Source organism: Pleurodeles waltl, chromosome 12, assembly GCF_031143425.1.
Source record: "Pleurodeles waltl isolate 20211129_DDA chromosome 12, aPleWal1.hap1.20221129, whole genome shotgun sequence".
NCBI classification, from domain to species: Eukaryota; Metazoa; Chordata; class Amphibia; order Caudata; family Salamandridae; genus Pleurodeles; species Pleurodeles waltl.
Genome location: NC_090451.1, coordinates 138,003,337 through 138,028,214, shown reverse-complemented (window position 1 = coordinate 138,028,214; position 24,878 = coordinate 138,003,337). Strand labels below are relative to the sequence as shown.

The 24,878-nt window shown below is 40.3% G+C and overlaps 1 protein-coding gene across 1 annotated transcript in view; it reads right to left on the bottom strand.

Moving 5' to 3' along the window:
- Positions 1-1,290: 1,290 nt before the first annotated feature.
- The window catches only part of LOC138268190 (transcription factor HES-7.1-like), a 55,795-nt gene continuing 32,207 nt past the window's right edge, over positions 1,291-24,878 (bottom strand). The window contains exons 2-4 of the mRNA XM_069217612.1: positions 16,559-16,654; positions 2,105-2,192; positions 1,291-2,003 (exon numbers count right to left, since the gene is read on the bottom strand). Coding sequence (XP_069073713.1) covers positions 1,522-2,003; positions 2,105-2,192; positions 16,559-16,654 — 666 coding nt within the window. The 3' untranslated portion in view covers positions 1,291-1,521. The remainder of the gene's footprint in view (positions 2,004-2,104; positions 2,193-16,558; positions 16,655-24,878) is intronic.

Here is a 24,878-nt window from a genome sequence, read left to right as displayed (position 1 = left end):
ACATTTGTAGTAACTTTTGATACGTTTTTGCTATCAACAATTTTTTTATTACAATTGGCAGATTAAACAGCTGATTATGTGGTAAATTCAGCAACCTCATAATCATGGAACACGCAGCGACCTCCAAATTGCATAATTCCAGTAGCACTCTTCCTGTATATCACCTCTCCACCCTCTGTTATCAGGAGGAATGTGTGTTGCTGTAGCAGTAATAATACTGATGTATTCAACATAGTCAACCACAGAAATATGATTAGTCATATGTTCAAACCTGGAGCAGTGACATGGACTACCCTGAAGTGGTTTGCGTCCTTGCTGCACTCAAATACCAGCTGGTCTTTTTAAATGTCCATTTCTCTGGTAGTATATCTATAGGTGTTCTTGGGCTATGAAGTCAGCATCTGTCACATTTGAAAAGCTGCTGACTGGCTCAGACTGTGATGTTAGAAGCTGGGAGGAGAAGCACACTGGCTCTGCACTGAAGTCTTTGAAAGTGCTTAGGAGCACAGACATTTTCAGGAGCTGTTATGTGGGATGTTTAGTTGTATGTGGCAGTGGAGTGGGGTTGCATTCTTAGAAACATGTGTAATACCTGTCTAGGAACATTTAGGATGGAAGAATTGGGGGCAATAAAGTGTCAAGGATAAGACACAGAAAGGTTACTCATAAGCATGGCTCAAAAAAAGGTCACCACCCAGATCATACACTAATGGTAGTCATGTGCTTTACCATTGAATCGGACCACCTTCTTCTTAAGGTTCATCTCCTAGTCCAAGCCGTTGGAATTATGTGATTTCACAGCTGTGGATTTTCTCACATAATTATAGATTTGCCACATAATACATCATCTCCTTAACCTGCAGATTTTAGCAAAAAACGTTTCCAGCTCAAACTACTCAAAAGTTACTAAAATGTGTGTGTAAAGAAGGTTGTAGCAAATTTTAAAGTGTGCTTAGGATGCCTACTGGGGACTGAGAGTCACTCTGTACTAAAAAGGCTGTATACTCTATGAAAATATAAACATGATCATGCATTAGGTGGCTTTCAATTAAACCTAGCAACCCCACTGTGTAATCCAGTGGTGTCTGCACAGTTTCATTGGTTATTGAAGAATGAAACTTTGAAAGAATTCTGTTCTCAAATATATTTGTTTAACTAGTTCTACTGGCATACATACTTTTTAGTGCACTCTTTAGAAAATGGCCCCAACTATCCCCAGATCATGGTAGGTATTCATAGAAAAATGTCAAGAACTTGGTTTTGTCCCTCTTTTTATTTTGACATCATTAAAACAGATGTGACAACTATATATTTATATATGAATATGTAAATACACTAAATTGTAAATTAAATGGAAGAGTGTAAAATTCGGTTTTAACTCCAGCACAATGAAGGAAAATATGGTTGTGGAATTAGTGCTCATTTAAGGAAATACATATATTATATGTACAAACAAATAAATCCAAAGAAAACGTGTACAGATACTGTACATATAAATAAACTGTCTTTTACAGATTTGGCTTAGGGCCAGGGTCTCCAAATTGTTTGTGGTAAGGGGTTATCTTTCTGCCTTGCCGACTGTTCTTGAAGAGGACCTCGTTCTGTGCAGTTTGCTGGACATGACCTGGGGCCAGAGAACATGGGAAGTTGGTCATTGTGGCGCAAACATATAGAACATGGCTGTGGGTGCTCAAAAGTGCTGTTTGGAGACACAGAAGATCCTGCCACAAGGTGTAGTTCTGAAATATCGTCCTGCGCACGCTGTTGGAATGGTTGACTATAGAAAGCTCCTGCAGGGTCATGGGGTGACCACATATGGTAATTTTCTTGGCTTGTTGCCAGCAAACCAAGATCTGATGCTCTCCAGTAGTTTGATTGGACACACATCTGCAGATCAGTGAGAAAATGATTCTTGTCTGACGGGTGAACTTTATCAATGAAATTTGCCAGGCGTTGTTCACAATCCTTGTAACCCGAAAGGTAGTGTCTGCCTGACAAAGTCCCTAAAACAGAGTTAATACAAAGATTAGTGGAAACCAAGGTAGCACATTACAGTAAAAATCATTTATGGTGAATACATCAATAAAATCCAATAAAGTTGTACCATCTTTCATCATCTGTGTTCTCTTCTTCAAATACTGGACTGCTGTCTCCAAAATCTCTACTTTTTCTATCTTCGGGTTTAGGAATTTCTGGGAAAACAAAATTAAAATTGAGTAATGGGAAATGTTTACATTTTTTGACCTTCCCTTCATTTTACAGATTAATGTAATACTTTCATCTTTCTGACACTTTCTGGAAATGTGCCATTACCTTAAAGGTGTGTATAAATAAAGAGGGTAACCCAGTATACTAGACCTGAGTGAAATAATGAACTATAAAACAAAGTAACTTCTAACTGGATTCACAATGATTAAAATGTACATACATATTGGTTTGTAGAAACAGTTTAAGCTGTATGCAGTCATTAGAACACTGGAATCTTGAAAGCTCCATTGAAGACAATAGAGTGACTCCAGGCTTATAATGGCTGGTATAAACCTTCTGCTCTAACATTCCAACGTTTGTCTTTCTGTTTCTCCCTTTTTAATGTAGAATATTATACATTTAGTGGGTAGAATATTCTAATAGCTTTATAGCACTTCTGCCTTGGGCGATACCTGTTGTTAAAACCTGTTGTTAAAGGCTCTCGCCCTCCCCTGTGGCTTGGGCCTTTAACTAGGGTTCAAGGCCTTTAATAACCAATATATACCAATGCAGCTGGCTATAAGGCTATAGTAATAAATATTTTGGGAATAGCTCCTGTCTTAACATATATAATTTAATTAATTGCCAAAAGGACCTATAGAGCAGCCCTTGTTTCCTAGCTTTGGGCAGTAATAGAAGCATTGTTTCTATTGTCTCCAAGTACACTTGCAGGTGGTTTTACTGATTAGACCGGTAGCATGGATTTTCCTACTTCTGGAGTTTCTTTTGATTGATTAATTTAGTGCTCAACCATTTGTATACAACGTTTGTGAGGACCTTTGGTCCTCAAGTAAAATATATAGGTAGTTGCTTATTGTACAGTTAATTAAAACACATCAACAGTATTATTATAAGTGGTTAATCATAAAACATCCAAAATGAAACATTAAAACATGCATTACAATATTCTCACGTCGATCTGTTTTAGTAGCTAACATAATTGGAGGCATACAATAAACGCCTTGCATTGAAAGAAGCTAAAAGCTGGTTAGTCGTAGGGAGAGCCCGTACAAGATAGTATTAAATACTATTCCTCAGCGAACATTGTTGTTTTTTTAAAAGGCCAAGGCTGTTTCAATCAATGTAATAAATCACTCTACCACCCATGGATGTCCCTCTGTAAATAGCAGCTGGTGACTTGTCGACAGCGGAGGATATTAACTAGTACAGATAAGGGTCGTAGCCATTTCATTCACAGGTGGAGCAAAACTAGGCATGTGTATAAGATATATGGAGGGGAATTGCTTTACAAAGACATAGCCTACACTCCTGCCAAATTACTGAAGTTACTACTTGTGAGAGAAACATGATGTTGGCATAAAAGTAAGTTTGAAGCAAAGCAGCTGATTTTAGTATGACAGGAAGGAAGTGTAAAGACAGGCATGCTTGAAGTTTATTTTGTAAGTTTCTTATCAAAGTCCTTCTGATTTTCCTTGAAGCAAATTGTTGTTATTTGTCACTTAATAATAGATTTAAAGAATGTGAATGGAAGAGGTCCAATACAGATTATGTTGGTAACCCTGAGTCCAGAAACACCCCCTATGGCTATTAGCTCGATGGATACTGTCAAATGATTCTTGCATACCAAAGATTTTATATTTCCTCCTTTTGGGGGATATTAAAATTGTTTAATGTAAACGACCTCTAACTCTAGTGATATTTAATGAAAATACATATTTTTGTACCTGCAATTTCCCTGTCCTGATGACGGCTTGTTGATTTTATTACAAGACAGGAGGCTCATATTATGCTTTTCTTTTCATGCTTTATTTCAACAGCAGCCAAGAACTACAAATCCCAGAATCCCTGGGAAAAAAACTACTAAACTGCATCACAATGGGGTCCTCCAATCACACGAGGAGCCCTATAATAACTATCTTGACTGAGAGCAACAAGCCCTCTTTTCTTGCTGCTCGCAGTCAAGATAAGTACACTGCTCGCCTTTTTTATGTATTCTGTATATGGTTTCGTAGTGTATTTGGTGTATTTATCTATATATTATCCTTATTGGTTATCCATTCCTGTTGGCATTTGTTTTGTATTGTTTTCCTTTGTGGTTTAACTTTAGCGCGCTCCTGTGCGCATTTCCGCGCTGACAGGCCGTCTGTCAGAACGTTCGGTAAACGTTCTGACAGCCGCGCCTGAAAGAACGGCATTCTCGTCATTCCTGCCTCGCCGCAACTGAAACTTGAAGAGAGCTTCCTTCACGCTCGGTTGAGTTTTACGAGCGTTTAATTTAATTCCTTTCACCTCACGGAGCGGCTACAGTGTGTTTAGTTTCAACACGCTTGACTGCCTGCTCATTATTGATTTTTCGTTCGGCCCTCACACGCTGTTGCTATTTTAAAACGTGTTTTTTTCTCTGAGGTTAGTGATACATTTCCTCATATTCCCGGTCAATCCCCTTTGTCCAGTTAACCCTTCCCAGGTATTTCTTTAGTTTTAACACGATTTTTACCCCCTTTTTTTTTCCCCCATTTTATTAAATTTAAATTCTTTTTCTTCCCAACATGTCAGAGGAGGATCAAACCCAGTCCATTAAGGACAATTTAAAATCCTTTATTAAGGATTCAGTCCAACACGCTGTCTCGGTGTCTATGTTGGACGTTTCCAAAAACTTAGAGGTCTCTATTTCAAAAATGCTTCACGCACCCAGAGGAAATCCTCTTTTGAGAGGAAAGAAACGTGTGTCCTATTCTCAGGACAGTTCTAAAGGCGTTTCTCAAAAATTTGGGCCTCCAACCCGAGAGGCGAAATCTTCGGGTCTCCCCTCTTCCCCACTTAATATCCTTCATTTACGGGACACGGACAGTGATGGGGATGATGATGTCTTACAAGACAATATAGATGACGATTATTTTGATGGGCCTCCGGAGAAAAGGCGAAAAATTTCTCCTCATGAGTACTCCCCTCACTTTGGGCCCGAGGACCTGGTGGACACGGTTGGCGAACCTCTGTTCGACCCTAATACCATCCATCATCCCAACTCCTCTGAATGGTTCCCTTCTGATCACGTTTCCGATTACGTCTCCTTTTATCTCCGACACCCCCTGGATAAATCATCCAGAAATAAATTAAAGTCCGAATGTCCCAGACCTTCCCTTCCCTGTAAAGTCACTGACACCCCTGCCATTGATCCCAATATGCTCCTTTTTTTTTTTTCACGAAATTTGGCAAGGACCCCAAAAAGGGAGTTGACCGCGCCTGGTCAAATTGCCAGGATAGGCTCCTAGATTTGGTGGGTCCCCTCACCAGAATATTTCACCTTGCCGAGGACGCCAAGTTGGAGGGCTCTCATGTGGATCCTGATACCCTCTCCAATTGGGCTCAACGGGCAATTTGTATGTTGGGCAATGCCAACTCCTACATTTCCCAGGAACGTCGGAAAAGCCTCCTCCTCAGGATTGATCCAAAACTCAGCACTCTTGCTTCTAAGGAGGAAGGCCTCAATGCTGATGGTCTTCTCTTTGGAGACCCTTTCATTAAGGAATTGGGCAAGTACGTTGCTACTTTTAATTCTCTGGACAAAGCACATTATTCTATGAAGAGAATTTTTTCCAATCGGGTTTTTGGAAGGGCCGGCAAAGGAAGGAGCCGTTTTGCCGGCCGCTTCTCTGCAAGAGGTCAATCCCTCAACAGAGGCTCCTACACCCAGTCTAACCAGCTTGAAGTGTATCAAGGATACAAACCCCAATTCTACCCCCGCAGATTCCGCGGTGGCCGCAACAGGGGTTATAGAGCCAAAGGAGAACAACTTGCAGGGAAGAACTTTCAGTTCTGGCCTTCCTCCAGTAGGAGGCAGACTAGCTTTGTGTTTAAACGCTTGGTTGTCAATAACTTCAGATTCTTGGGTAATCCAAGCCGTCCAAGGCTATTGCATAGAACTTTACCACACTCCCTCTCAAACCTGCCTTCCTCATCCTCTTCGTTTTTCTCAAGATCAATCTCGCCTTATTCAAGTAGAGATACAGGAATTACTATCAAAGCAAGCGATCGAAGAAGTGCCCTTCGACGCTTCGGGGTTTCTCAGCAATATCTTTTTAGTTCAAAAGAAAAACAAAAAACACCGCCCGGTCATAAATTTGAAAGAATTCAACAACTTTGTGGTGTATCATCACTTCAAGATGGAAACTATTCTCCATCTAAGAGATATTCTTCTTCACAACGACTGGCTAGTTCGCATAGATCTCCAGGACGCCTACCTCTCGGTACCGGTGCATCCTTCATTCAGGAAATTTCTCCAATTCCGGTGGGAGCATTCTTTCTTCCGTTTCAAAACTCTTCCTTTCGGTCTGTCTTCTGCCCCTTGGTGCTTCACCAAGATACTCAAACCTGTGGTAGCCTCTCTCAGGGCTCAAGGGATACGCCTTATTGTCTACCTCGACGATTTCCTATTGATGGCCCAAGACCAGTCTTCCCTAACATCCCATCTAAAAATTTGTCTGGATCTCCTCTCGCAATTGGGATTCCTTATAAACTTCCAAAAGTCATCCCTTGTTCCTTCTCAAACTCTCGAGTTCTTGGGATTCCTCGTAAACACCGTCGAGTCAATTCTCCAACTTCCCCAGGACAAGGTTTCTTTGATAAAGAAAGAAATTTGTCATGCTCTGTCGCTACCTTGTACTTCCCTAAGGGCTCTGGCTCGTCTTGTAGGCCTCCTTTTCTCTTCCATCCAGGCCATATTTCCAGGCCCTCTTCATTACAGAGCTCTTCAAAGGCTAAAAATTCGACACCTTCAACAGGGTCTGTCATATTCGGATCAGGTGGTTCTCGATGCGGACTCCAGGGAAGAACTCACATGGTGGATGAGTCATTTAGACGCCTGGAACGGGAGAACGATTTTCTCTGCCGCCCCAGATCTTGTCTTAGAGTCAGATGCAAGTCTGACAGGATGGGGCGCAAGATGTGGTCCACACTCGACTGGCGGACCATGGTCTCTTCAGGAGTCGTCAATGCACATAAACTGTTTAGAGATGCTTGCAGGTTCCTTTGCCATCCAATCCTTTACCAAAGACAAAGTAAAATGTTCCATTCTTCTCAGAATGGACAATCTATCGGCAGTAACTTACATAAACCGTCTGGGCGGGACTCGCTCCAAACCGTTAGCTCTGTTGGCCAAGAGTCTGTGGGAGTTTTGTCTACACAAAAATATTTCAGTAAGGGCAGAATATCTCCCAGGCAATCTCAATGTGGTGGCCGATTGGTTCTCAAGGCATTCCCATGATTCAAGCGATTGGCGACTTCACCCTTCTATTTTCAAGCGTCTTTCTTCTATATTCGGCACCATGTTCATAGACCTCTTTGCCTCAAGACTCAACTCCCAGCTTCCCAAATTCTTCAGTTGGAGACCAGATCCCTTAGCATTAGCTACCGACGCTTTTCTCCAACCGTGGCCTCCTTCTCTCCTGTACGCCTTTCCACCCTTCCTTTTTATTGCTCGGGTCCTAGCACATGTCCGCCGTCAGGGTTCCTCCCTAGTATTAATTACCCCATTTTGGCAAGCCCAACCATGGTTTCCGACCCTTTTGGAACTCTCGTCAGATCTTCCAGTTCTCATCCTCCCTTTCCCAGACCTTCTCCTGGATCCCCAGGGACATCCTCACAACCTCATAATACAGGGTTCCCTATCCCTCATAGCTTGGAGAGTTTCGGGGCTTCCTGGAGAACCCCAGGAATTTCGCAACAGGCTGTCCAATTCATTCAACAATCCTGGGCTCCGGGCACCTCGAAGGCTTATCGAGCAGCCTGGGCAGTATGGTGCAGCTGGTGTGTGGACAGGGATTCCAATCCCGTTTCAGCTGACGTTACCTTAATTGTAAATTTCCTAGCTTCCTTAGCCTCTCAGGGCAAGGCATATCGTACCGTCAATACATATAGGTCAGCAATTTCTTCAGAACACATCAGAGTGGACGGTAGACCGGTGGGAGCGCATCCCTTAGTTTGCCACCTATTAAAAGGAATACGTTTTTCCAAACCCCAAATATAACTCTATGTGGGATGTAAATTCCGTCCTTCATCTTCTTCTTTCTTGGCCCGATAATTCAGAACTTTCGTTAAAATACTTATCTGCAAAAATTACTATGCTCCTCTGTTTGGTCTCTATCAAACGAGTTTCGGATGTTAAAGCTTTGGATGTTTCCTCCTTTCATTTTTCTGCCTTCGGTGTGTGTTTCAATGTGGCTAGACGTACCAAGACTAATTTATCTTCTGTCCTTTATCCCTTTTTTTCCCTCCCAACCTAAGTTGTGTGTGGCTAATTGCTTAAAAACGTACGTTTCACGAACTGCAGATCTCAGGACATCCTCTTCTTCTCAACTACTGATTTCTTATCAAAAACCCCATAAACCTGTCTCTTCTCCCACTTTAGCCCGCTGGCTCAGGTGGCTGATGAATTTGGCTGGCGTCCCTATTGACATTTATGGTGCCCATTCTGTTAGAGGAGCTACGGCTTCTAAGGCCTTTTTTACCGGGGCCAGTTTACAGGATATCCTTAGATCTGCAGACTGGTCTAACGTCAATACATTTAGAACGTTCTATTGTAAACCAGTTGATCATCCTATGCAAAATGTTGTTTCATTGCTTTGAACAAGCATAATATGAGCCTCCTGTCTTGTAATAAAATTGAGATTTTCCTAGCCTTGGTGTCAGAAAGGCTAGATTTTATTAAAGACAAGGAGGCGAGTATTATCCCGCCTCTTCTAACCCTCCCTGTTCTTTTATTCTAGTTGCCTCAAACGCAACCAACAGCAACGCTACTGTCTGACCAGCTTTCTCCAGCTGGCCCTTCTGGATTTCCTCTTCAACCACCAGGATCTACACAAGGTCATCCTTCCCTCAGGACTTTCGCTTTGGACATACTTTCCGCATTTTTGACTCTTTATGGTCTACTGTTCTTATTTTCGCATCGTTATATTGACTGACTTTCGCAAGAAAAGAGGGCTTGTTGCTCTCAGTCAAGATAGTTATTATAGGGCTCCTCGTGTGATTGGAGGACCCCATTGTGATGCAGTTTAGTAGTTTTTTTCCCAGGGATTCTGGGATTTGTAGTTCTTGGCTGCTGTTGAAATAAAGCATGAAAAGAAAAGCATAATATGAGCCTCCTTGTCTTTAATAAAATCTAGCCTTTCTGACACCAAGGCTAGGAAAATCTCAATTTACCAAAAATAAATTTAAAATGTCAACATTTACATTTGTACCATTGAAAATAATTTAGAAATTAATTTCAGAATGTTGTGATTATTGTAAATTTGATTACCATCTTTATCCCCGGCTTAATGTATTTTAAGACCTACAGATATGTTTTCACTTAGCACTGTACATTCTCCTCAAGTACCGAACACCAGTTTGTTGTTATCTGCATAACAATTACTCAAGTACATTTTAATGCTGATTTGCATCCTGCATATACTCTTTCTGCAACTTAATACTTACGGACATTTGGATTCTAGTAGTTCTACCAATGACATTAACTCAGTTTAAATTAGATTCCAAATGAACCATTGCTTCAAATTAAAATTACTTTATAGTTGAACAAGTAACATGAAAGGGGATGTGACAGCACTTCCCAACATATAATAGGACAGCCCTGCAAGTTGACTGAGTTAATTTAATTGAAAAACCATGAAAATACCTTAAGACTCAGATCATCACACAATCTATGCTAGCTAGGCCCGTTCTTAAAGCAGTAAAATAGTACAAAAATTAAGAACAAAATGTATACATTTCCAAAGGTTTAGTAAAATCTTCAGTTAAGCTCACAAAGGCCTATATTTTTAATAAAGGTGTTGATTAAACCACATAAACATGTCCTGATGACGAATGACACCATGGGGTTTGCAACAGAAACATGTAATCGGGCCTTGAAATAATGGGCATTGTTGCAATGGTAATATTAGGTTTTCTTTATTGCACATTCTAATGCCTACCACTGGTATGAACTATTGGTGGTGAAGATGGTGATACAGCAGTGGAGAAAATTAGTTTAATTGTGGTAAAGGCCATGTCATGTGTTGTACTGTGATCCTCCTAACTGTGCTATTTATATAGCCATAAAAGTGGCACTTTTATAGTATTTGAAATATCTTTTTTTATTTAAATTAGTTATGGTTTTAATATAAAACAAGTTGTTTTGTGGTAATTGATGTTCTATACCGATGTATGAAGATGTTAATAACATGCATTCAAATTCAGAATTCTTGGCCTAACTCTCAAAAATGTAGACAAAATATTCCCTCCTACGTTTGGAGCAAGTTTCTATTTTTACAGAAACACCAAAAAACTCCAAGAGAACTACAACAGACATAGGCCCTCATTATGACTGCAGACAACAGACCGCCAGTGCTGGCGGTCTGCTGACCGCCATATTAAGAGTTGTTGTAGGACTTGCGCCTTTATGGACAGAAGTCCGATTTGTGGAAGAGAAGGGTATCTGTATGCAACTCTGTGAGGGATTTTGGGCATGTGTGCAAGTGTGCGGATGAGGAAGGGTGGGGGTGTGAATGATTGCAGAGGGGGGGTGTATGTGTGAGAGGGTGTGTGTATGTCAGTGTGAGAGCAGGTGGGGGTGTTTGGATAGATGTGTGCGGTTAGGGGGTGTTTGTAAGTGTGTGGACTGGTGGGGGGGTTGTTTGTGAGTGTGTGGATAGGTGGGGTGGGTGTATGGAGGTGTGGAGACGTGTGTCTGCTGACCGCCCTATTAGGAGTTGTTGGAGGACTTACTCCCATTTTTGGGCAGAAGTCCGACGACGGAGTTGAAGAGGCGGGTGCATCCGAGCACCGCCATGCCAGCAAGACTCTGCCTGCTGTATTACTGTCAGGATTCCTTTCGCCGGGTGCGTTACCAGCAGGGTTTTTGTGGGGGGAGTAACCACCACCGAAAGCCTGGTGGTCTGCAGCTTTGTAATCCAACCGTCAGGCTGAGGCCTGCTGACGGGCTGGAGGTGCTCACCGCCGGCGGGATCGGTGTGGCCGCACCAGCGGGCCAGATGGTGTTGTGCCAGTTTGGCTTCTGCCAAACCTCACAACTTGTAATGCGCTTGTCTTTACCGCCGGGTTTGTGACGGTAAGATGGCCACAGTGAGGCTGGCTGTCTGATGACTGCCAGCCTCGTAATGAGGGCCATAGTTTTTTAGGAATACTGCCAAATAAAATGTATGCTGTTGGAGTTTTTTTTTTTTTTCTTTGAGAAAATATTTTCTCAATAGATGGACTCGTCTCATAAATTCCTATCAAAATTCGAATACAATTGACACAAGGAAATGTGAGACCATTTCAAGGATTAAAAAAAACTACCAGCAAGAGATATGTGAATATCTACAATCTACTACTATTGCAGATAGCATCCTGTTAGAGCGTACACACAAATTTGCCTCAAACCCCACATTTGTGAATGAGAAGATTTAATGTGAGCCTCTAGTCTCACATTGAATCTCAAGGGGACTCCAATGATGCACAGCTGTGGGTGTATAGTGTAAGCTGATTCACAATATTCAAATGAATCCTTGATAAGTAAAAATGTGCATGTTGAATGGTCTGTTATTTTCACATAACATTCAACATCCCTTTGGAAGTTAATTTTGCTTTTCAAATGCATTCATATATCCTTATAAATCATTTATGTTCACATGGTACAGACTCCTAATGCATTTTGGATACATGTACCCTTCATTAGGGAAAAGTTGTGTAATATTATTGTAAAATTAAACAGAAACTTTATGCCCATTTGAGTTCTGTTAAACAGAGGAAAGGAAACAAGACACAATAAGGGATGAGTGTTGTGTGTGACAATGCACAATTGATCTCCCTGATCAAGAAACCCTATACAGACTAAGAAGAATAGTGGAGGAGAACCAATGTGGTTGGTTGTGGGTTTGCCTGATTAAAAAAAAAAAAAAAAGAAAGAAAGAAAAAAAAAGTTGTGCTCCAAACGCCACTAGAGCCAGGGGAAAGTCAGAACATTAGTGATTTACAATTGTAATGTAAACAAATAAATTGGGAAGAGTGAAAATGCTCACAAGGAACATTAAAAGGAGGCTGGTCAGCAAACAATTACCTGTAATCGAAGTGCAGTTTTTATCTAGTGTAGTGAGCTTGTTGAAAGAGCGTGTAACAATAAAACCGAGTGGTTTAAGCTTGGTTGGTTACACACACTCTGATGTGGAAGGCTTTAACAAGTGACTAAGTATGGAAGTGCTGAGTGATGGCACTTCCTCGCCTTCAATGTGAACATGCAACTCCTAGCTGAAATAACAGGGCGGAAAGCCTGTAGAACTGTAGAACCAGTTTCACCGCCATAAAAAGTCAGGCCGAGAACAGGTGCAGGGGCCACAGAAGGACCCCTGGACTTGGCATGGGCGGAACAGGGGTCCCCCTGCCCAGGACCCTCGTAAAGCTCATTGTCAGAGGGTGTTCGTGCCCCCTGCAGGTGGCAGCATTGCCGCCGTCGATTATGAGCCGGTGACAGTGCTACTGCCACTTTCCCGCTGGGCTGACAAGCGTAAACCTTGGTTTCCACCCATCAGCCCTGTGGGAAAGTTGTACTGGGTCCGGCGGGGAGGTAGCCAGTAAGGCAGCAACCTCTCCATCAGAAGTTTGGCAGACGGGTCATCCAGTCTCCCGAACTCACAATGAGGCCCTTTGTTTTGAAAATTGTGAGACAAAGGTGAAACGTGTGTTTGGTGGCTTGTTTGTTTTGGTTTGCAATTATGATCTCCGAGTTTCATCAGCTTTCATTTTGGCATTGGTTACAATTATTAGAGAGTATCACCTTTGTAAACATCTTTTTTTATATTCTTTGAAGATTGTTGTGTAGCTCTGATGTAATTTGTTTGAGGTTCAATCTAATAAATTGAAAACATTTTGTTTCTTTAGTGATTTCAGGTGGAAACTTAGGTGATGTAATTTGTTGTTATTGTGTGTTTACTTTTGGTATACTTGGTGGTAACTTTTCAATTTATTAGATTGAACCTCAAACAAATGTGTGTGCTATAATTTATGCACTTTCTGTTCATAAGTGCAACTGTAATCTGTGATGACCCTCTACTCATCTGACCAAGGTGACGCCAACGATGCACAAATGGGTATGCTATGTAATCTGATTAACAATCAAATGAATTCTTGATAAGTACCAACATTTTATTTGACATGTACAAAGATTTTCTCTGTCTAGCAAAATTCTATGAAAACAATTTGCAGTTTTGCAAAGTTACACATTTTTATGTCTTCTGCTATATATGTGAGATAAATCATGAATTCTGAAACAAGTCATTTTTCCAATAAGTATATCTTACCCATTGTGCATAGCACAACTCTACAAAAGGTGAATTTGCAGGGAAAAGGTCTGAATACATTTTCCATTTCATCTGGGTTTGCATATAGAGAGAAATAATCTCATAAAGTACATGACTGAACGCAATCTTTAACTGGTAAACTCTGCAAATGTAACTATCTGCAACAAACTTTGGCAAAGTCAACAGGTCTTCACTTGTAAATATGGAACCTGAATTTTTGGTTTTGGCAGTGAGCATTTGCTTGGCATTTAAAAAAAAAAAAAAAAAAAAAAAAAAAAAAAAAATGGCTACCAGTGCATCATATACGTAAGGTCATCTTTGAATGTTTTAATTTTGCTTTGTGAGAAAAGGCTTGTTTAGAAAGCTGGTCATGAGTGCACAAGCAGAGCAGCAAGAGGCTCAGTAGCAGTGTACAGCTGGGTGTGGTGCAATATAAAAGAATAAGACTAAGATAAGGCAGGGGTCTCCAATCTTTAAGAGCAATTCATGTTCAGTGGAAATCATCCACAGCTACCAATATTTAGCATAGTGAACACATCAAACCAAATTACATTAGTGACCACACTGTGCATGTTTACCAGCAGTAAACATGTCCATCCATCAAGCAGTATGGGATGCCTTGTCATGGGTAATACATAACAGCCATAGCTGCAGTGCTCCTGGCTCCAAGGTAACAATGTTAGTAATTCGTCTCCCGAGGCCAAATGAGTTATTGGTCAGCAGCACATTAATATTTATTTTGGAAATTCAACCATTTTTTGCCTAACAGCTTATGAGTTAAGAAAATAGCCACATGCCTGAAATATCCTCTTTTCAATTTTGGTAGACACAAAATAATTGATTTAAGCAAACGTTTCTTATTTAGTAGGCTGGACTGCACATAGGACAGCTACTTACGGGTAGCTGGAGACCTACCAGTAGCTCACATGCTACTGGTTGGAGAAGCCTGACGTAAGGAGTTTGACTGATGGGTTAGTTGAACAATTTTCTCTGTTTATGCTCTACCTATTGTAACCTATTTGTATGCAGTATAGTCCCACCGATACAGTTAAGAAATTTAAGTATTACATTGATAAGTTGAAATGTGCTTGAAACATTTAAGGTAATTAGAGATTTCAAAATGCCATTATTTACTCTAGCATCCATTAAAACACAAAATAATTTATACCCCCCTGTAGCATAGTATGAATAATTAATTGCATTACATGTTTGTGTGAACAAATTGTTGTAATTTAGTGTGTGACTGTGGTGGTGATTTGTGCATGCCGTAGAATTTACATTTTACAGCTCTGAGATTTGGAGTTTGACACTTTGATGCCTGGCAAAGAGACAAATGTTTCTGTATACAGTGCCGACATTTGTCATTTCTGGTGTTTTTCCAATTTCATTTGTAGCCTTTTTGTTTGCAAGTGGTGGATATTACCTGTTAACAAGCAAGGTGGGAGCTTCACTGCTATTCAGCTATGTGAAATAAAAGAAGAATCGCCTGTGCCTTTATGGTTAGGACTGAAACCTTTGCACTAATGTGTGAGATGGAAGCATGACTTGCATGTAGCCCTAGAGAGCTGTGAGCCAATGCTTCAAAGTGTTTCCTTTATGAATTTTGGCTTCAGGAGCAAGGCTGCACTGTGAAAACCACCACTCAGCAAAAACATTTTAAAAATAAAAAAAATTATAATCTCAGGCAAAGGATGCAGTGGGTCTTCCATGTCATAATAAATAGCCTTAAGGAAAGATGCATTAAATATCAATTAACAGAAAATATGTTTTCTTGCTGGATAAGATTAAATGAGGCAGCACAATTACATTTGTTGTAGGTTTGAAGTGAGAAAGACAAAGTTTTGCTGTATGTAGATTTTTTTCATTTTTTGCTGTTTTATATAGCGCAAGCTCGGCCCAGGGGCATTGAGTGCTTTTCCTGAGTAACACATTGCATTACAAAAGTGAGATTAATGTTGTTTTCAGTTAAGATTAAGTGGTTTGCCCAGAATCACAGAATGCTGACCTGACGCTCATTCTCAAGCCTGGTTTCCCAGTTACAAGGTAATCACTCTTTCCATTGGGCCACACCCCTTCCTTCCTTGTGAATGAAACACGAAAGTGCTGTTGTGGCTTGTTGGTATTGTATGGAAAAACAATGTAACATTTAAAGGCAAGGTTGTTTCCGCCATCCACGGAACATACCAAGAAAATGAAGCTGTTCAGTCTGTTATAACATAAAGGAACTGGTTTGGGAGCTCGTGAAGCAAGGTTGCAGCATGGTTTCTTGAAAGCAGTTTGAAAACAGGATGGACAAAGCAACGTGAAAGTGGAGCAGGGGTGAAGAAACATGGAGGACTAGTGCATGAGCGAGACAGCTGGAAAAGACATGCACTCAAATTGTGTGCATAGGCAAAAAACGGAGCATCCAATTATGGGAGCTGTGGAAAACACAAGTACTTGGGCTATGCTCCAGCAGGGGGACAACCACAAGAAGTGAATTGAATGGCCCGCACGTCAATTTATGAAAAGCATGCAAATGAGTGACCGTGAAGCCCACCAGTGATAACCAATGAATGCCCTCCTTGTAGGAAAATAAAATGCATTGCAACAAATGTGCATGCTGTACCTTAGGCGAAACCTGAAATCAGGAATCAGGATTTCACAAACTGGAAATGTGAAATAGTTGAATATCTGAGTGTGTTATTGTATAGTATGCCCATTATGTTTGCTGCAATTTAAAGTCACCAGAAGACTCCAAATCAGTAAGGGTGTTATGCTGCAGTCCTGGGCATTCATTTGAGAACCCAATACACACTAGGAATTATTGTACCTTTTTAAAGTCCGTGAGACTGAGGTTCACAATTACAGTAGGCACCTAAATAAAATGTGGTTTACTTGAACATATGAAGGTCTCTGGTCACATTTCACTTATGTTGTCCTAAGAGAACTTCAACAACCAAAGAATGCAGTGAATTTAAGGCTTGTGGAATGCAACACACGTCTGCTGCACACACTTTGACCACTGGTATGTGAGCACTCACCCGGTTTCTGGTGCTCTCCAGTAGCAGAATCCTCAGCTTCTCTAAACTCTCATTGATCCGATCACGCCTGCGCTTCTCCAAAGCTGGCTTCAGGACCTGGCAAAGAGATGGTTTATTAAAGGAGTGCACAAGTAATAGTATGACTCCAAACAACCATGTCACAACAGTCTGCTTCCCTGCCCTTGGTACAGAGCATTATCACAGAGCATGCCCTTAATCTAGGAACCTAGATTTGCATTTAGTAAAGTACAAGGCAGTATTGACCTATACACACCGATTTCATTTTGTTTTGCAGCTTTTAGATTACTCACTGTTCCGTTTCACGTATCTCTGAAATAATGTTTTGTGGACCTTCCGTACTGTGACTGTGACCAACAAGGAGCTCCCAGTGATCACTTTTGTAGTAGACGAATACCACACTCTTCAGGCTAGGGGCTACTTTGTTGAGGCCCATCCATGAAAGCCACCTAATCCATTCTGGAACCAGCATCCTGCATTGTTTGGCAAGTATGAACATTTAACTAGGGCTGTTAAAGGTTTCCAGTCTAGTGCTATTGCGACCCCAGAGGTTGTTCTTATTTCACCTGGGGAGAGTGTCAGTGAGCCTTTAGTCATTGTCAAGAACCTGTTGTCTGCCAGCGTGTAGGCTTTCCCAACAGATGTATCTGAAGGGGGTTGGATCTTACAACCTACCCACCAACATGTGTAAGTGTGATTATTGGCAGTACGGTGATGGTCATAGAGTGTGAGTGAATGCATTGTAAAGATTGTTTTTAAGTAATTCATTGGATCATACACAGGTCTCTAGGAGGATTAAGTGCACTAATATTAAGACTCCTACGGTCGTAGTCTGACCGTTATGATGGTTAACTATTTGTCTCCGGTAAACCTAGATTTACACAAATGTATTCAGTGAATGCAAAACAGATTGACATGCATACGCAGAAGATTAAACAGATCAGTAGCTTATTTTATATTTATTTGGTGCGTTGTTGACAGTTGATGGGGAGCATTTGATAGTTGATGTTTCACTGAACTTGCAGTGTTTGGGCTTTGTAGCCTGACAATATGAGGTTGTGTTGGCAGAGCACTGCTGTTCTAACAAGGATTGTGGTTGAAAGTGTCTTCCTTTATTTTACTCCAAGCTCTCCCCTGGCCTTTTTTTCTTTTGCCTGTGTTCCACGAGTTTCCTCTGTTTATACTTGTGTTAGTTTTTCATTTGTCTTTGTTCACACAGATGGCCTGACTCACAAAGGTAACTTACACTTGAGTAACTTACACTTTTAAGTGACTTACACTGTTGAGTAAGTTTAATTATTTTTGCTTATTCATCAAATACAATTGCAAGTTACTACTAAAAACAAGCAACTGTAAGTCCAGCACCACACATGCCCAACCACTGGTAGTGCAACTCCCTCTAGAACATAATGGAGGCGGGGAATTTAAACAAAAACTCTATAGTAAATAATGGTACATTTAAATATTTAAAAGCTAAAATATGTAAATAAATATACTTTAAGGTTACAAAACAATAGTACATATTTATTATTCAGTCATAAATGATGTAATAACCCATTTTAGTTAAAAGTTAACTAAATGTTATTATTTCTATATGTTGTATTAATACATAATAAAAATCGATTTTCTCATTGTGGGACTTTATTTTTTATTTTAAATTTCAAAAAATGTTTTTTAATTTAAATTAGTACTAAAGCTAAACTGAATAAATAAATAAATAAATAAATAGGTTTTTCCTATATTTTACCATACAGAGACCTCTGCTTCGACAGAAGTCTCTCTATGGGAAAGTATTGGGAAAAATAAAAACATGTATTTAAATAAAGAATATTAAAAATATTTTATATTTAATGTTAATTCACTTGTTATTTTTTTTTATTTATTTTTTATAACATAACATAACTTAATTCACTTAATATGTTTATTGTAGGTGCAGAGCAAAATAAAAAAGATACAGCACTATTAACTTAATTTTGAAATTAATAGAAATATATTTAATTAAATGAAACATTTTTTCTGCATTTTATATTTAAAAAATAAATTTCCACCTAAAAATAATACTGTGGTGTTTTGATATTATGGTGAGTTACCCTGAAGGATGTGTAGGTTGTTGTTGTATGTTGAGATATATTGTGTGGTGGCAAGGTGTGACTATCTGTTATGTGGCACATTGTTATGCAGTGTGGTGTGTATATATATAGTTGATGTAGTATGGTGAAGTAAGGTATGCACATGTTTGATATGTTTCTGTTTGTGATTAGGTGTACATAGTTAATCGTGAGTGAATATACGTTTGTTACACAGGTTTAAAGAGTATATGTAATTTATTGTTATGACATAGTAGTGATACATTTTTCATAAAGAACTATACATATCTAGAGTATACACATATTCAGATTAAAAATATTTATCAACACAGGCATACACAGTCCATTACTGTTTGAATATGTTGGTTATGAACGAAAGAGTGAACTCTTGAGTAGTCTTCTGAAGACAAGATAGTTATCTGTGGATCTTATATTTAGGGATAATGAATTCCATAGTTTGGCTGCTTGAACAGAGAAGGATGTACCACCTATTGTCTTTTTCTTGTATGGTGGTATTCTAAGGCGGGGTGCCAATCTTGAGCGGAGGTTTCTTTGTTGAATGTATTTGGTTATTTTAGATGAGTGATATGATGTTATTTTGGTGCGGTGTGGTGGTGTATGTTGCAGAATAGTGTGATTTGATGTAACAGCGTGCTGTGTTGTAATTATAGCATGGGATGTATGGTGTGAGTTATAATATGATGTATTGAGTGGTACAATGTAATATGTTACAGTGAGGGGAGTGTGCACTATGAATTGTCTTTGTTTCAGTGATGTGCTGATATGGTACACTGCTGCGATATGGCATGGTATTATATTCTGTGGAGTATGTTCTGATATGATGTGAAATTATGTTGGCCAGCCACTGAATATTTTTTTTTCCTTTTTTCTTTCTTTTTTTAATGCCTTTTCCAATGTATATATGTGTGTCCCACGCATGCAGTGTGTTTACATGTGTATTCAAAGAATATCCCTCTGCTTGAAGGATGCTGAGTCTGTAACTTCCGGAGTCTGTGTCCCTCTTATTTAATTTGCCTCTTGTTTGGCTCTTCCTCTTCCTCTTGTTTGGCTCTTCCTCGGCTCTTCCTCTTCCTCTTGGTTGGCTCTTCCTCTTGTATTCCCAGAGCTGACTTTGCTATTGTATGCCCCACCCCCATCTTGAAGTGTTGTATGCCCAGATGGCACCCCAGTGTCCTGGCATGCATGTCCTCACCCTGAGTTTGCAGGTATTAGAAGCATTTAAAACTGGTTAATGGGTGTGCAGAAGGATGAATTGTGGCTAAGAAAGTTATGAAGTGGAACAAACGTGATCTGCCCCAGTTTCTATCCTATCTTACTAATATAAACTATTGATTGTTGTAAAAGTGTCATTTTGTTGCACCTTAGCATAAATATGTTTTCCCTAATGCTTTGCAACAGTTTGAATTTATAATTTTCCTTTCTTCTAAATGTTATCTGACTAAAAATAAATGTTATAGTTCGTGTGCATGCTAAATATATTTCCTTAACATTTTCCTTATTGGAGGGACGTTCCGTTGGCGAGAATGACCGTGTTTTCCTACACCTTCTGACTGATCACTTGAAACTAATTTCTCATTTCTCCTAATAACATCTCATAAGCTAACTGTTCACCTCCAGCTTCTGCTTCACCTGAATCAAGGGGTGGTTTATCCACTTAAAATTCTTAGTTGAAATAGTTGCTTCATCCTGCACCATCAATCCTTAAGTGCGAGGTGAAAAATATCCCCAATCTGTTGAAGACCTTGTAGAGTATGGTGCTGATTATTACTCACCAGGTTTACAGCCAGCACTCCAAATACCATGACGCTGTCATGTCAAATTCTTCATACGAATATCCATGACCTCCTCATGGAGATGAACAGTGAGTTCTCTCCCTGCTCATGGTGGCCATTGAGTGGTTTTCCTGCCCAGGACTGTAATGCCTCACACGGCAGTCCAGGGCAGGAGAAATGTAGTGATGGATGCCATGTCCTTGTACGACTGTCCAGGGCAAAGGATATTCAGTGCTGCACGCCCTGCCCTAAATAGTCCTCAGCAGCAGTCACCATGACCTGACGGTCTAGAAGCAGATGGGCCACTAAGGCACCAGTGACTAAGACTGTGTCGCCAGAAACCCTGCAGTTCCACAACCTCTATGTGGGCCATAGCTCCTTAAGTTTGGGGAGGCACTCATCAAATTCTAAATGGCCCCCATATCATTCTCATTGAATGTACCAGGGCTTTATATGCATGTAGTGAATGACAACTGGATAGATAGTCTATATAAACCTAACATTTTCTGTCAGGAAATCTGTCATGAAATACCATTTGCTGGCAATGACTGTTTCAGGTATGGGAGCATTAACACAAAATGGAAACAAAGAAAGGGTGGACTTCTGACTTTCCTTAGCTCAATATTGGTCATGAAATGGCCAATAATAGATGATAGTGGTTTGGTTTACAACCATAGTCCCACAGTTAACATTGCACAGCAGCAGAATGACTTAGCTAGTACTTTGTTAATAATAACTGATATCTACCTTCATCTCTTTGGTAAAGATTTTATAATCTAGTAGCTCTTAACAACTTGGAGACAAGGAACAAGTTCGTTTTGTGAGGATATGTGAATTATTACTGGAGATTTCAGTGGTAGAATTATGTTAGAAGTGAAACAAAGAAGTACTTTGCAATTCAGTTAACATTGTGGGATTAAGAAGGTGATATACTCACTATGCCCGTGACTAAAAGAGGGAAGCCTGTTCTACAAGAGTTGAAACATTGAAAGCCCTCCATACTTAACATGTGATTTTCAAGCAGGGATAATGGGTAATACATCAGCTACTTTTAAACTTGTTTTCCTCATCTTAAAATACAAGTTTGGATGCTATTCAAATTGTTTGTCAACAACGTTTATTCATGTGGTGAAATATTGCAGATTTGCAGTGTGATTGAATTATGCAAATGTTTTCAGGGGGGGGGGTGCCTTTAGTACAATTAGTAACTGGGGTGTAAAGAATTTTTGGGTTCGGTGCACTGGGTACAGTGAACTGGCAGAAACAATAGGATGTCGACAAAGCTGTAATCTGGCTATGAGTTTCTAAAGAAAATCAGTGGTACCTCGGACCACCTTTGGCAAGTGTGTGCTCAAAGTATTGTGCTCGGACCTGGTGGGGTTAAAGATAGCCTCTTTGATAAATTAAGTTAAACTCTAGGAGATCCTTATCCGAGTGGCCTTGCCAAAGCAAATCTAACAATCCTTCAGGTTTTTGGGCTAAAGAGCTTTGCTATTTTTTAAGATAGTCTCAGTGGTGGCTGGTGACTGAAAGCAGTGGTGGGGCACAAATACAAGACGGAATTGCACCCCGTGAGAGAGCCTCACTACCCACATATTTCCATTCACCTACCCATTTACTCATCCACATTGTCATCCACTGCTATTCACACAACTCTTACACACAGACACCCACATTTTCTCAGCCACTCTGTCAAGCCCTGCAAACACATTCAAACAAGCACACATTGCCTCACCCATCCAGTATCCAGCAGTTTTAGTGATAAAAGGTACACATTTATTTGAGCTGCAGATTACATGTTTAATATGACATACCACATCATTAGTCTGCAGAAGAAATAAAACAATAACTAGCCATGATAAATTACTGGAACCATTACTGCCTTTGAGAGATGAAATCACCTACAGAGGCAGTGAAAGGAGAGGAGAGGAGAGGAGAGCTGAGAGAACAGATTTTGGGCCAGATGTAGCAAAAATCCAATTTGCAACTCGCAAATTGGTATGCAGAACAGTGTCTCAGACACCGTCTGCGAGTCGCTATGGGGTCGCAAAGACCCACCTCATTAATATTAATGAGGTGGGTCGCAAATTGCGGCCCCATAGCGACTATGGGCGCTTGCAAACATGGAGGCCTGCTGTAGTCAGCAGACCTCCATGTTCGTGACTGCTTATAAATAAAGCAATTTTTTTTTTTTTTTTAAGTGTAGCCCGTTTTCCTTAAAGGAAAACGAGCTACACTTAAAAAAAAAAAAATCCGAAACCTTTTAGTTTCGGTATTTTTTCAAGGCAGGTAGTGGTCCCTTGGACCACTACCTGCCCTGAAAAAATAATTTGTGGTCCATTCACAAAGGGGAAGGGGTCCCATGGGGACCCCTTCCAATTTGCGAGTGGGTTACCATCCACTTCAAGTGGATGGTAACTGCAACACCATTTGCGACCGCATATGCGGTCGCACATGGTATTGCATACCACTGCGAATTGCAAATAGGAAGGGAACACCCCTTCCTATTTGCGATTCGGAAATGCATTTTGCGAGTCGGTCATGACTCGCAAAATGCATTTCTGCATAGGTAACACGCATTTGCGAGTCGCAAACGGCAAATTTTGCCGTTTGCGAGTTGCAATGTGTTTCCTACATCTGGCCCTTTGTTCTTATTGTCCGTAAAAAAGAGAGAGCTCCAACTTACTTGTGTGCAGGGTTGTCTTTGGCATATTTATGACTTGAGGTCTTCAGGTCACACTCCTGTCTCCCAGAGAGCCCTGGAAGGAGTTATTTATTGTATTTGTTCCATTTCTCTGCCACAGACTAGGGATTTTCTTTGTGCAATGCCACATTCTTTTAATAAAATGTGACCTCTGGTACGTAGACCCTTTTGATCACACCCCACCATGTGAGTAAATAGGAAAGGGTGGAGAATAATATCGGAGTGACATGAAGTTTTCAGAAACCCGGGCTGAACAAAAAACGCTCCAGGCTGTTTACAATCAGGGCTTCTGGTGGAGGAGGAGATAAGCCAGGGATGTCACTGCGTTCTGGGAAAACGTAAGGGCTTTGCGTGGGTAAGCCCGGTCAGCCCTACTGTGCAGCTTTCAGCCGCATACTGACGCAAGCACAGTGGGGCTTTTCAAAGTGCACAACTTTCACTTGGAAAATGTTGTGCAGAAAATGTTTTACTTTCATTACATAATTAAATATATGCTTCACTAGAGGCCACAAAAGGCTAGGGGCACAGCCCCTTAACCCTTGAACACCAGCCGCCACTGGATAGTCTGCAGCAATAAGCAATAAATCTTGTCAAACACTACGGCTTTTGTCAGATGATATTCTGGCAAAGATGTCCTTCATCCCACCCTGATTATAATAAGGAAAGGGAGTAGTATCTCTGGCACAAACATTTAAAATACATTCCTGTTTTGCAGTTTCTTTCCTTTTTGAATTTATTATAGGACAATGAAACCATATTTATTTTAGGTTTATTTACCCATGGGTGACTGCAGTGTATGCTCACCTGCTGGAGTTCTCAAGGACTACGTGATCTACAGTTTGCATGCAGCCTCAAATAATCTCCACAGTAGTCCTAAAAACCCTCATGAAAGATGACTTTGACTTTGGACTTCTGATTGTTGACTCTCCTTTACTTTCGAATATTTCTCTACTTCCTTTTTATCCCCCTGTCGGAGCAGAGCCTACTCTGTCCATGATTTGCAGCATAATAAATTGGCCACACCTCATTTCAAACATCACAACCTGTGCCTTAAAAGGGATACCTTTTGTAACCTAACAATATTTAATCTCCTGTACTTCATCTATTAATTGTACCAACACATGATTTCACATAGCCCTATCTCCCACTAATGATCAAACCAAACTCCTTATTTGTTTGATCTACCATTTACAATTGGAGCACATGCATTCACTGGTTTATTTAAGAGTGCAAGACTAAGCCCAATTTCCAACAATAACAAAAAAAAAACTACTATCTCTGGGACCCTAAGCAGCGTGCTGCCTGCCGTAAAGAGCTACAGCACCTTGTCAAGGAAAGTAAATGCTATTTAAATGCAATTACAATACAAACACAACACTAAAATTGATACCATAATAACCAGTAGTTGGGCAGTCTATTCTTAAACTTACATAAGACAAAACTGATATGGGTCTTGTCCACTGCCCAGTACTGTATCAGTCCACAGCAAAAAAACGACCCAAAACTATCTGGAGAGGTGTGGAATGATTAAGGTCTGCCACATGCCACTGGCCAATTGAGTATTTTAATATAGTACACCTCTGCAGGTCCAAACAAGGAATATACTATGAACACTTTTTGAGATTTCACAATGACAATCGGATACGGAATGCGTTAAACAAACTTCATCCCAACAGATCTCACCACCATTTCTCCTTTACCCTATTCCTCCTCAGGAC